The sequence below is a fragment of the Myotis daubentonii genome, chromosome 15, assembly GCF_963259705.1.
Source record: "Myotis daubentonii chromosome 15, mMyoDau2.1, whole genome shotgun sequence".
In the NCBI taxonomy this organism is placed as follows: Eukaryota; Metazoa; Chordata; class Mammalia; order Chiroptera; family Vespertilionidae; genus Myotis; species Myotis daubentonii.
Genome location: NC_081854.1, coordinates 58,090,148 through 58,102,873, shown reverse-complemented (window position 1 = coordinate 58,102,873; position 12,726 = coordinate 58,090,148). Strand labels below are relative to the sequence as shown.

The 12,726-nt window shown below is 63.1% G+C and overlaps 1 protein-coding gene across 1 annotated transcript; it reads right to left on the bottom strand.

Moving 5' to 3' along the window:
* Positions 1-3,462: 3,462 nt before the first annotated feature.
* Positions 3,463-12,134, bottom strand: CCNE1 (cyclin E1). The gene is made up of 12 exons (XM_059668148.1): positions 11,901-12,134; positions 11,387-11,434; positions 11,198-11,285; positions 10,917-10,985; positions 6,661-6,806; positions 6,441-6,576; positions 5,574-5,720; positions 4,946-5,041; positions 4,674-4,808; positions 4,457-4,568; positions 4,221-4,378; positions 3,463-4,037 (listed from the first exon to the last, which is right to left on the bottom strand). Exons 2-12 carry the CDS (start codon positions 11,407-11,409, stop codon positions 3,915-3,917), a joined length of 1,233 nt encoding a protein of 410 aa, XP_059524131.1. The 5' UTR covers positions 11,410-11,434; positions 11,901-12,134; the 3' UTR covers positions 3,463-3,914.
* Between the last annotated feature and the right edge of the window lie 592 nt (positions 12,135-12,726).

The window sequence follows — 12,726 nt, the reverse complement described above, 5'->3', positions numbered from 1 at the left end:
CCAGCACTCCCCTCCGCAACCACTGGGACCTCAGACTCACCTTCCGCTTGACGGTGGAAGCCCTTTGGACGGGTCTCCGTGTCCCCTTCCGCCTGGTGTCCTCCCTCCCCCGCCCATTGGGACCGCCTCCTCCGGCTGCTCTGCTGCTCCCCCTTCCCCGCCACCACCCTCACCGCCTCCAGCTCCGTGCCCCAGGCCCACCTGCGCCGCCCCCCCACCCCACCCCCCACCACCGCCTGCAGTGCAGGTGGAGGCCTCGGGGAGGCCGCGCATGTGAGCAGGAGGGAACCTCAGACTTGACCCTCACGGCAGTCAGATGCTGCACCAGTTTGGGAGTCGATCAGGAAAATGATTTAAAAGCGGGCAGACCTCAGGAGACGCGTGGGTAAAAAGCCGTGGCATGTGGACACCTGGAACAGGATGCAGCCGTGAGAAAGGAGATCGCGTTCCCTCTGAGGCAGCAGGGAGGCCGGGGAGAGCCTCGGGCCCCGTGAAACCAGCGTCGGGGACAGGCAAGGGTCCCACGATCGCACTCACATGTGGAATCTAAGGAACAGAATAAACAGATGCTCAGAGTGGATCCAGGGAAGCAGGGAACAGGGTGCGGAACCTCAGAGGGAAGGTGGGAGGGAGGGTGGGCGGAGGGACCAACCAAAGACCTTGCGTGCACCTATGCATGGCCCGTGGCACGGACAGTGGGGTGCTGAGGCCTGGGGCAGGGGGCGGGAGGGCTGGAGGGAGCCAATGGGGGAGGAGGGGGACATACGTAATACTTTCAACAATAAAGATTTTTTTAAAAACACCCCCCCCCCCCAGTAAAATAAAATAAAAGCGGGCGGAGGGAGTGTGCATTCAGTACAGGATGCCATTGCCCCGTCTGAGGCTCCAGGAAACAGCCGGGAGCCTGGGAACCTGAGCACCTTCGAGGCTCTGGGATCCAACTTGGAATCGGACGAGGCAGGGAAAACGGACGCTCGCGGCCCACAGAATGCAACGGCCTGTGGGCGCAGGCACTGGACTGTCCGCAGAGAATTGCGTGTAAGACTCAGTTGTCACCGGCGGGTCAGCGACCGCGCGGTGTGTCCTGCGGGCTCCCAAGGCTGCTCCTCCTGGCCGCCCGCTGGCAGGCCACCTCGCGGGACAGAGGACCGCGTGGCCTGGATGGCGCGTGGGATCAAACGGGACAATTCTTCCCGAAACTGAGTCCTCGGTGGCAGTTGCGACCCGTGATCAGCGAATGAGAGGGCCGCGGCGGGGCTGGAAACGGTCTTCCAACAACGTCCAAGGTAGGAATGTGACTCGCATTTCAGACTGCGGTGGGCGAACGCCGGCCGGGTGAGCCTGACTCTCGATGGGATCCGATTAGCTTGTCCCTTCCCGTCGCCGCCCGGAACCGAGGCCCAGTTTGGCTGGAATAAACCCCGACCTGGTGTGCGTGTGGGTCAGAGCACAGACGTGACTGCGGGAGCTCCAGACCCGAAGGGGTCCCCCGGCTGGAGGCGTGGCCCCAGACCGAGTCCACACGAACCTCAGCAGCACGTTGCCCACCTGGTAGGAGGACCCCCCTGGGCCGGTGAGGGGTCCGCACGGGAAGACGCCATCGGTAACCCTCAATGTCAACGCCACCCCCGGAGGGCAGGTCTCTCCGCCGGCACGGGCAGACGTGAGAGCGGCTCTGGTGGGTCGAGGTGGCGCCCCCGCGCTGGGCTCCATGCTGAACTGAGGGCGGTGCGTCGTCATGGCGGGACCAACTGTTGTCTGTTTCTCCGTCTCTAACACAAGGCAGACACGCTAGGGGCCGCGGGGCCTCCCCCTGCGGTCCTCCCGCTCAGGCCGCGGCCTCGGAGCACCGGTCCTCCCAGGAGGACCCCACCTGCCCTTCCACCGTGTCTGTCCCGGGTGGCTGGCCTCAGCGGGTCTAGCTGAATCTCAGACAAAAATGACTTGGCAGACGGGCAGAAAGCCGACCGGCGAGGGGCCCCGGTCTGTACTGACCACGAGCCACGGAGGGAGCTCCTTGGGGCGGGAAGCCCTGCTCACCGTGGCCCTCGGGTTTCTGGCCGAGCCACAGAAAGTATCTTTTTCTTTCTTGTTAATCCTCACCCGAGGATATTTTTCTATTGTTTTTCAGAGAGTGAAAGGGAGGGGGAGAGAGGGAAATGTCCATGTGAGAGAGACATGGATTGGTCGCCTTTCGCACGCGCCCCTACCAGGCCGAGGACGGAGCCTGTAACTGAGGTACGTGCACTTGACAAAATTGAACCCACGATCCTTCCGTCTCTGGGCCGACGCTCTAACCATTGAGCAACCAGCAGGGCGAGCCACAGGCAATAGGATTCCTCCAAATTCACTTCCCACCAGGACGTACCCTTCACTAGCAGATTCAGAGTCGCCCGTAGCAACACTGTCGTTTAAAAAGACGGACTTCCAGAAACGCAGCATTCCAGCCACTTGAGACACCTGGCTCTCAGCTCGGCACAACCTGAGGCTGCCAGGCGACCTGGAAATTAACCTTCACCCCAAACCTGCTTTCCGACCCCTGTGACCTCCCTCATGTCAAGCTCCCAAACTTGTAAGAAAACTTTGAAAATACGAATGGTTTTGGTGCCATCTTTTTGCATAGAAAATGCCCAATGGAAATGAACCACTTTTAGGATTTTTTGCAAGTCACCCGCAAGCGATCATGCTAAAATTTCAGCTGAAATGGCCTGGCCAGCGTGGCTCAGTGGTTGAGCATCAACCTATGAACCAGGAGGTCAGGGTTCAATTCCCGGTCTGGGCACATGCCCGGGTTGCGGGCTCCATCCCCAGTGGGGGGCGTGCAAGAGGCAGCCGGTCCATGATTCTCTCTCATCGTTCATGCTTCTCTCTCTCTCTCTCCCTCTCCCTCTCCTCTCTGAAATCAATAAAAAATTTTTTCACTTGAAATGGAAGAATTGCTGTCGGGGTGTCATTCAGTCACACAGCGTTGCTTGGAAATTTGGACAGTTTTATCAGGAAACGGTATTAAACTTGTCTCCAACTTCCTACAAATATGACACATTGGAAATGGCTGTTTTTCCTTCTACCTCGGGCAGATTTTTTACAAAATGAGATAAAAATACCACGTTGGAAACAAGTTGATTTATTTGCTCATTCACCCTCCCTTTTCCGAACCCATTCACACGCCAAAGCCTGGTGAGAAAGGAAGACAGTTGTTGAGGCCGCCACGTCGAGCCGGTCAGCACGCGTGACGTGAGCCGCTAAGATCTCCAGACAGAGCCCCTTCAGGCGGGGGAGGCGCGAGCCGGGCGCTGTGGGAGCGAGGCTGTGAGGCGCTCCGGGCCGGGGGCCGCGTGCGAGGGCGCCCGGAGCTCTGTTAGCGGAGAGCCTGGAGCTCCCGGAAGCGTGAAGTCAGAACTGAGAACTCGGCGCGGCCGCGTTCAGCGTTGGCTTCTGAGGCCAATGAGCAGACACAGCGCATGGAGCCAGCTGTCTCAAAGACAGTGTTACCTTTATTAAAAACGGGCAGACGTAGCAGCACTTAGAACAAGTTCATAAAAGGCATTGTACATTGTCAACTGATAGAGCGTGGAGGGCGGGCCCCCGCGAGGCTGGCCGTGGCCCCCATGCGACGCGCCCCACCCGCCCCTCAGCACCGAGCGCCCCGGACCGGAGGCCGCGCTCCTCAGCTTGGCCCTGGGGTCTGGGAGAGTCAGTCAAGGCTAGCAGCGCCCTCCTAGCAGCATCGAGCGGTCGTGTCTGGAGGTGGCTGGTGAACTTGACCCACTTATCACACAATCGAGGCCTCGAGAAGACACTCCCGTCCAGTGCCGTCCTCAGGAGCCCTGCTCGCGCCTGAAGCTGGGGCGGCCTCCGGGGCGCGGGCGGGCAGGCACTTGGGCACCACTGTCTTTGGTGAGGAGGCTGGTGGGTCACTCCGTCTCCGGCTCGCCGCTCTGCTTCTTGCCGCTCGGCGGGGGGGTGAGGAGGCCAGACGGGAGGGGAGAAACCCTATTCTGTTCCGACAACATGGCTTTCTTGGCTTGTGCTTTGTCCTGCAGACAAGAGCAGAGTGTTACCGCGGAGCAAGTGTCTCTGGGCGCCACGACTGTGTGCTGTGCCCTGTGGGGGCGAGTGAGGGAAATAGCAGAGAACCATCTAGAAGCCTGTGTGGCGCAGTGCTCAGCGCCGGGACTGCCCAGCGACTCCCTCCTCGGGGGGAAGGGCGGGCGACTGACCAGCAGGTCCAGGCTGTTCAGGTGGGTCTGGATGTTGTGGGCGTCCTCGGGGGGCACGCCCCGGAACTGCTTCAGCTTCGAGCTCCCTGCCTCCCTGATGACCATGGCGAAGGGGACCATCCACTTGACGCACTTCTCGATGTCGCACCACTGGTACCCTGCGGAGGACACGGCACGTCAGGCGCCCAGGCCGCGGCTGGCCCGTCCGCCCCGCGAGCACCCGGGGAGAGGCGCACCTGAGACCTTCTGCATCAGCTCGGAGGAGGAGAAGTGGTACAGGGCGGACGCGGCCAGGACGCCGTAGGGGAACTCTAAGCAGCCCACGTCCAGCACGCAGAGGTCCAGGAGCTGCGGGGAGAGAGCACTGAGCAGGCGGCCACACGCCTCTGCGGGCCACGGGCAGCAGGGGAGGGGGCGGGGACGGGGGCAGGCACCCCAGGCCGCGGCACCGACCTCTGCGATCTGGATGAAGACGTGCTGGGGATACTGAGGCAGGAGCACCTCGTACATGTCGTTCAGGTAGGCCACCTGCATGTACACGTTCAGCCAGGACACGATGGTCAGGGGACTTAGCTGCCACTTGAGAGCCTGAGGGAAGAGGAAGGAAGACATTTCTGCCCATTTGTCCTCCGAGGAGCTGACCATGTGGCCGACCCCGGCCACTGGGTCCCGCGGAGGGGCGCCGGCAGACGCACTGGCCGGGGCGGGGTGCTGTGTGCGCCCACCTTCATGATGATCAGCTCCATGGTGAGGATGTCGTCTCCCGAGCAGGCCCCGTCCGTGACGTACGCGAACTGGTGCAGCTTCGGAGGGTAGATTTCCTAAAGGAAGCAGCAGCCACTAGCAACAAGCCCCTCTCTGCCGGTTCAACTATTAATGAGCGACCGAAGTCACTCCCAGTGTGCCGCAGGGAAGGAGGGGGTGCACGGCAGGGAAGGAGGGGGTGCATTCCTGGGACAAATGCAGAGCCACTCCGGGGGTTCACACTGCGTTAACGGGAAAGAAATGAAACACCCACCCTCACCAACCAGTCAATCAATCCATCAAACTTCTCCTCGCTGGGAAGAGTCTGAAACGTTCACCGTGCCCAATACTTTGGGCAGCATCTTTGGAAGCTGGGCCCGTCCACTCTGTCCTCACACCCCAACTGCAGTCCTCTTAGGTCTGGGCCAACCTCTCCGCTTATGGGACTACGTGACCCTGAGCATGTCATGCACGCACCGCTTCTCGCCCTTCCTGGTTCATTTTTAGGGTGTGTGTGGGGCTCAGCTTAAGAAGGCCTCACGTGGGGAAATGTGGGGTGTGCACGCAGACAGACAGTGGGCCCCACCCCCGGCGCCCGCAGACCCGCACCTCCAGCTTGGCGGCGATGAATAAGGACGAGATGCCGATGAGCTGCAGCAGCGTCTTGACGATGTCGTGCTGCGTGGCCATGTAGCGGTCGAAGAAGTCCTGCGCCAGGTAGAACGTCTCCCTGTGCAGCTTGTACACCTCGCACACCTGCCGGGACAAGGGCGTTCTCACCGCTGCTGAGGGCGCAGGAAGGACAGACGGAGGGAGACGTCTGCTTCCCTGAAAGGACCCCGCTTGCCCCTCAGCTCAGGCGCAGGCGCAGGAAGGGGACGCGGAGGAGCGAGCTGCCATCGGCAAGAAGCTCGGAGCGCGCTCAGGCCGCCAGCAGCCTGTCACAACGCTGGGACCTGCTCCAAGTGCTGCCCCGTGAGTGCCATCCCAACTTGACGGCACCGGGATTTCCTCACAGCGGGCGAGCTGTCAGCTGAGGGCACGTTTGGGTAAAGTCTACACATCCGCCCCGGCCGGGAGCTCAGCTGGTTGGAGCGTCATCCCCACACACCAGGGCGGGTCCCAGGCAGGGCACGTACAAGAACCAACCAATGGATGTATAAGCAAGCGAACACCTCCATGTCTCTCCCTCTCCCTCTCTCTCTTGAAATCAGTAATACATTTAAAGACAGAAAATAAAAATAAAAAATAAGAAACACTACAAATGCCCACGCTCTCCTGCAGAAGAGGCAGAGCTCTGGGCAGCGGAGTGAAGGCTCCAGGCTGCGGTTAGGCTCCCGCTCGGACCGACGGTCTCAACTACAAACTCGGGACAGCGCCAGCCTCGCCTCCTCCCAGCCTCGGAGGCTCGGACTGTGCCAGTGGACGAAGGCCCGGGCTGGGAGCACAGAGGCCCCGCCGGCCGGCCCGGCTCACCTCCATCAGCCAGTCCAGGAGGATGGCGCGCATCTTCGGCTGCAGGAGAGGGTGCCGCTGCAGCAGGTGCTGGTCCCGGAGGTACATCTGCTCCTTGTTCAACATGATTCTCCAAACCTCCTCCCGGTTGGCCCAGCTACAGGACACACAGTGAGGACAGACAGGGGTCAGCGGGCACCCGCCGCGCCGCGCGGGCCAGGGGCACAGGGCAGGCACTCACTTCAGCAGAGGCAGGGGCGAGGCTCTGGGGGGCCTGGCGCCGGGGGGCTTGTGTGCGGAGATGGGGTACACCAGTTCATTGTCGTCCTTGTCCGGCGTGGGGATCAGGGAGCACGGGCTCTCACAGGCTGCGCTGCCGGCCCACGGCTGGGAAGGAAAGGCATGTTGGTAAGCGCTGGCTGGGCCGCTACTTCCACAGGTGGGGAGTGTGGACGCGCCAGGAGCCCCCCACGTCTCCCCCCGGGACAGCAGCTCAGGGCGAAGGAGACACGCCCGCTAGGGCTCCAGCATTCTGTTCCCTCCGGCACAGCCTGGGAGCCTATGGACACGAAGTCCGCGTCTGGGAAAGCGAGCAGGTCAGCAGCATCTTATCCTCCGACCATCCTTCTCACACGAAGTCTGAGCAGCGAAATGATGCAGGAGGCGTAAGACACAACAGATGCCTTACGTTTTCACCAACGAAAAGCACGCAGACCCACGTGCAGCGAGCAAGGCGCTGGGCATGGCCACTGCAGGGCATTGCGGTCACTCAGCCAGGAGTCAGAGGTTTGATTTTTTTTTTTAACGAGTACAACTCAGCTACGAACATTTCTTAGAAGGGGAAGGGAGAGTTCCCGATGAACATTTTGACATGACCACCCCATTCACAAACATAGACAGGAAGTGTAAATCGCCATCTATAGTTAAAGTCTCCCCGTTTTCAAGCACAACGTCACCTCAAACGTGACATCTCCATGGGCTGCAGGGCCCACGCACATTATGTCACGGGGACCTTGCTTTCCTCAACTCAAAACAGAACACAAAGGCTACCTGCCCAGCTAACCCAGTCGAGCTGCGGTCGCAGGTTACACTGAGGAGCCCGCAGAGGTGGGTGGGGCCCAGAGACCCCCGCAGACCCAACTCCTGCCCCAGGCCGTGCACTGGGGAGCGAGACCCAAATAAGGGGAAGTGAAGACGCCATCATTAGACACCAGGCGCTGCTTTGAAAGATGCCGGAACTGAATTTTACTCAGCTTTCGATATCTGGAAAATACTCGGGTCATTTGCCATTTAGGGAATTCTTTTCAAAACTGTCATCCTATTCTCAAAAAGCCTATGACTGATTAAAAATGTTTGTTAAATGTCTTGGGGTAACACTGGTTAGTAACTTTACGTAAATTTCAGGCGTACAACGTTCTGACACCTGCCTGCCCATGCGCGCTCCCTACCCAAGGTCTAGGTCCGTGGTGGGCGAGCTCACTAGTCCACAGAGCCAAATACCAGCAGCGCTTCTTCAAAACAGACGCGCCCCGGCCAAAAACCGACTTCTGCGCACGGGCCACCAAGTTTCAAGCGCACTGTACGTGCGCCCGCACGTGGTATTTTGTGGAAGAGCCACACTCAAGGGGCCAAAGAGCCACATGTGGCTCGCGAGCAGCAGTTTGCCAACCACGGGTCTAGATCCTCCCACCGCCGGTCAGGGCCTGTGTTTGCCCCTCACACCTGTCCTGCTCCCCACCCCTCCCCCTCTGGTAGCCCCCATTCTGCTCATAAGGTGGCGATTTTGTTGAAGATCCGGCAGGTGACGATGCTGCGGGCACGGAGGCCTCGGGAAGCCTGACCCCCCTGGTGTTCAAGGCCGAGACTGATAACGTGACCAGAGGGAGAGACCTGTCAGTGAGCGTGGAGCGTGCGCTCCCGGTCTCCCCGTCACAGCCCACCCGCCGGCCGCTTTCGCAGGAAGCCAGAGCACTTTCAGGGCCGAGCCCTTCTCCCCCAGGAGCACAGATGGGCATGCAGATGCACCGCGGCCTTGCCACAGCCCCGGAGGCCACCCCTCTCCCGCCGGGTCCAGGGTGCTGGGGGTCTTTCCTTTGCTCAGAAAGGGTTTGGTTGCTCTTCCTCCTGGAATGAATTTGAGGTCCGAAGGCAGGAGCTGGGAGCCGCCCCCACCCCGGTGCTGGAGCAGCCGAGAGCGGGCCTTTGGACATGAACCGGCAACAGTTTCCGACCTGCAGCTCAAACTGGTGACAAGCAGACACACGGCTTCCAAAGGTGGCCTCCGTGGGAGGCAGGGCCGGGAGCAGAAAGCGGTCTGCCCTGTAACGCCAGCACCTACCCGGCCGCAGGAGGCAGCCCAGTCTGATGCAGCAAGGAAGGGGAGCACACGGGCCGCTCCTGGCCGCTCCAGCACCCGACTCCTTGGGCACCTTTCAATTAAGAACAGAACTCCCGGTGCAGAATCATGTTCTGAGAACAGCCAGAAAGCCCGGGTTCCACTTCCATACCAGTCGCTTCACGTGCAAAAGATCAAACATCAGAATGGACACGTGAAGTGGACTTAGGCAGAGTCCACTGTCATCAGGCCACGGTGGGAGTGGGCGGTTCCCTGGCCCCAGGAAGCAGTTGCCCTGAGTTTAAGGTGATGGCACAAGTAGCTGGAGGCTGCTGTCCTGGGCTGACCTAGGACACCCTGTGATTCTGTGTAATTCATGGGCAAAAAAGGGTCCGTTACCCAAAAACTCCAGCTGCGTAAATCGACCCCGAGAAATAGCGAGACATCGATTGCTCCTAAGTAGCCGGATAACTTTCAAGCTATCGACTCTCCAAAATGTGCAAACTCGTTATCATTCATCTCTGGACAAGCACGAAAATGCCTTCTGGTGAGAAATAATACGGCGATTCACAGAGCACAGCTCCCAGCTCTCCGCAGCGGGCACAGGCCACCGCTCCGCCTCGGCACCCAGGCACCGCCGGGCGGCCTTCAGAGCAGAAATCCTCTGCAACTCCAGGCAGCCGGCCGCAGCCTCAGCTGAGAATCCCCATCCGAGCAAAGCAGCATCCTGAGCCCGCCACGCAGAGACCCGTCACAGAGCCACACAGGTCCCCGCCCCCTGCCGGCGTGCTCACTGCTCAGAGGTTTGGCGCAGGAACCGGAGGGTCTTGGGCTCCATTCCGGCCAAGGGCACGTGCCTGGGTTGCAGGTTCCCGGGGCCCCCCGCAGAGGCAACCAATGGATGTGGCCCTCTCACATCAATGTTTCTCTCTCCTCCTCACCCCTCCCTTCCACTCTCTCTAAAATCAATGGGGAAAATACCCTCCAGTGAGGATTATCCAAAAAAGAACCCAAACAAACAAAACACACACACATGCCAACTTGCTTGAAGATTTAAGGGGAGAAAAAGGGAAGAACTTGGGATGCACTGTGTTACTTCCGTCCTAAAATGAACTGTTTCTTCTCCTAATAGAGAAGGATGCCTTCAACCCCTGGTTCGCTATTCAGTGGAGTCGGCCCAGAAATGCTCACGCCCGGGCCTCCTGTGCAGGGCCCCTGTGAGGGCACTTTGCAGGCCCTCGCTCTCCCACGCCCAGCTGCCGGCCCAGGAGTGAGGCGCTGCCCACGGCTCACCTGGCCAGGCCCCCTGCCCTCGGCGCAGGTGGGGTTCCCGCTCAGCTTCTACCTGCGGAGGGGGTCAGTGTGGAGACAGGCAGCTCCCCCGGCTGCAGCCAGAACTACAGTCCGCAGCCATCTCTGAGGCAGAGAGATAATCCACGCCTGTTCTGCCAGGAACTTCTGATATTATAGTGATATCATTCGCGTGCAGGCAATTTGGCGGGAAGTCGGTGAAGGAGGGGCGAGAGACAAGGGCCAGTCAATAAGAAATGTGTGTTGAGACACACTTACTACACACGGCGTTCCACTAACCCCCTGGCCTCCGCGGCAGGGCCGAGCCCGGGCTGCAGTGACCACAACTGGCAACTGCTAGATGGGCTGGAAGACCTTCCAGAAGGAAGGTCACAGGTTAAACCTGACCTACAGACAGACAGACAGACAGACAGAAGGGGCCGGGAGGGCCTCAAGCCCCAGGAGGCGCAAGCACAGTGTGAATGGGAAGAAGCCATTGATGGACCCACAGACCATCATCACAGCCACCCAGAGAGGGAGCCAGGAGCCCTCCCCGGGCACGCGCCCACAGACCAGCGGATGCCCACCCCGCCCCTGCTGCACAGGACTCTGGGGGAGGCTGTGTCCTCAGGGCAGAAAGGGGCGGACTGGGTCACTCCATGTCCATCCTGGTTCTTCCACACGCGCACCATGAGGAACACAAGCCCTCCCGGAAACTGAGGCCGCAGAGGCCCGTGCCCCGACAGCAGGCACTGCTCAGCCCCAGGAGGCGGCCACCGCGAAAGCCTCCGGCCATTGGCAGGACAGCACGGGACCCACGCACCCGGCCGGCACAGGCGGCCCCCGCGAGGCCCCGGCAGCTGGGAACCTACCTGATCGCCACACGGGCCCCGCACGGTCCTGTCGATCTTGGCAATTTCTTCATCTGGATCCTGCAGAAACTACCCGGGCGACCCCCACCCCCAAGGAGACAGGCGAACAGCCCGGAGACAAAACACACAGAGAGAAGGGAAAGGAAGCCGGTGAGGTTGTGAGCTTCTGCACCCGCCGACCGCCCCTGGGGCACCCCCCTCTCCACACACACAGGGCAGGGCCCAGGCCGGTCCCCAGGTGGGAGGGGGCCGGCGCCCCCACCTGCCCCCTTTGTGCTCACCACGGCCACATTGGCCTTCCTCTTCCTGGAGTGCGCCGAGGCGTCGGGGCCGCTCTCCTCCTTCACGGTGTCCGGCTCCTGGGCATCCCTGCGAGGCCGGCCAGGGGGCAGAGTGAGGGCCGGCCGCCCCCAGGGCGGCCCCCTCCCCCACCGCCGCACCCCCCCTCCCGCAGTGGCCGGGCCACTCACCTCTCCCGGCTCTCCCTCGGCATGGCGGGGCTCGGGCGGACCTCAGGCCTGGGGGGCACGAAGCGGACAGCAGGGTGAGGACGGCCCGCGGAGGGGGCCCGGGCCAGGGCCGGCGGCGTGCCCCGGACACCCCTCCCCCTCCCGCGCGGCAGACACGGCGGCGGGAGCCTCCCGGGCCGGCCTGGAAAATGGCCGATGGGCCGGGGTGGCTTGTCACCCGTGGCGCCCCCAACAGCCCGCGGATACCGGGTCCGAACTCGGGGTGGGGGGGGCCCGACGCCCCCCGAAAGCTCTGCCGGCCCATCGCCGCCCTCGGGGCCCGGACTGCCTCAGTCTCCCCCTGGACACCTCCCCCGGCCCTCCCGGAGCCACCCTGCCCGGGCACCCCGCGCTGACGCCCCCCGGGACCCGGCGACCCGGCCGCGCCCCACCCCCACCCCACCCCGCCGGGCGCGGCCGGCCGGACCCGGGCGCCCTCGCCCGCCGCGCCCTCCGCCGCCGCGCGGGGCCTCACCCGAAGCGGGTCCGCGACAGGCCGGCGGCACGCGCCGAGGGCGCAGGCGGCGGGCGGAGGGCGGGCGGGAGGCCGGCAGCGGGGCGGCGGCGGGCGAGCGCGCGGCGGTGGCGGGATCCGCGCCTGCCCCCTACACCGCGCTGGCGGTCGAGCCGGCTGCTCCTGCGCCCGGCGGAGAGCGGGACATTTAAAAATCTCTGCGCGCGGAACCGGCCCCCGGCCCGCCCTCGCGCCCTCCCGCCACCCTCCGCCCCGCCCCGCCGGCTCCGGGCCGGCCCAGCGCCGCCGTCCGCACCGCCCTCCGCGGCGCCGACTGGCCGAGAGGCCCGACCGTCGGGGGGCGTGGCCGGCGCGAGGCGGGGCCGGAGGCGGGGCCAGCGCGGCGGGGGCGGGGCTAAGCGGAGGGGCCTGCGCGGAGGGGCGGGGCCTGCGCGGAGGGGCGGGGCCTCGTGACAGGGCCTGCGCGCCGGGGGGGCGGGGCCCAGTGACAGGGCCTGCGCGGGGCGGGACGCGGGAGGCCGGCTGGCGCGCGCGGCGGAGGGCGGAGCCCCGCCGGGTGGACGCGGCCAGAAGCCGCGTGGCCGGCGCGGGGGGGATGTAAACACGGCGGGTGGCGGGGGTTCGGGCCCGGCCGCAGTCCCGCCGGGTCGGCCCGTGGTTGGGGCCCGGGACCGGTCCGCAAACGACCCGCCGTCCGTCCATCCATCCGTCCGCCGGCCCTGCGCGCGCACTGTCCCTCCTTGCACGTCCTCCCCGCCCCCGAGACGCAGGGTTCCGGGCCCGGAATTGGGGCGGGGATGTGCCCAAGGTCGTCACCGCGCCAGGT

Coding starts and splice junctions, on each gene's coding strand:
- CCNE1 (XM_059668148.1), bottom strand. CDS start 11,409: ATGCCGAGGGAGAGCCGGGAGAG. Junction 5,721..6,440: donor TCCTGGACTGGCTGATGGAG/GTGAGCCGGGCC, acceptor TTGTCCCGGCAG/GTGTGCGAGGTGTACAAGCT. Junction 4,038..4,220: donor TGAACAGCCTGGACCTGCTG/GTCAGTCGCCCG, acceptor TCTTGTCTGCAG/GACAAAGCACAAGCCAAGAA.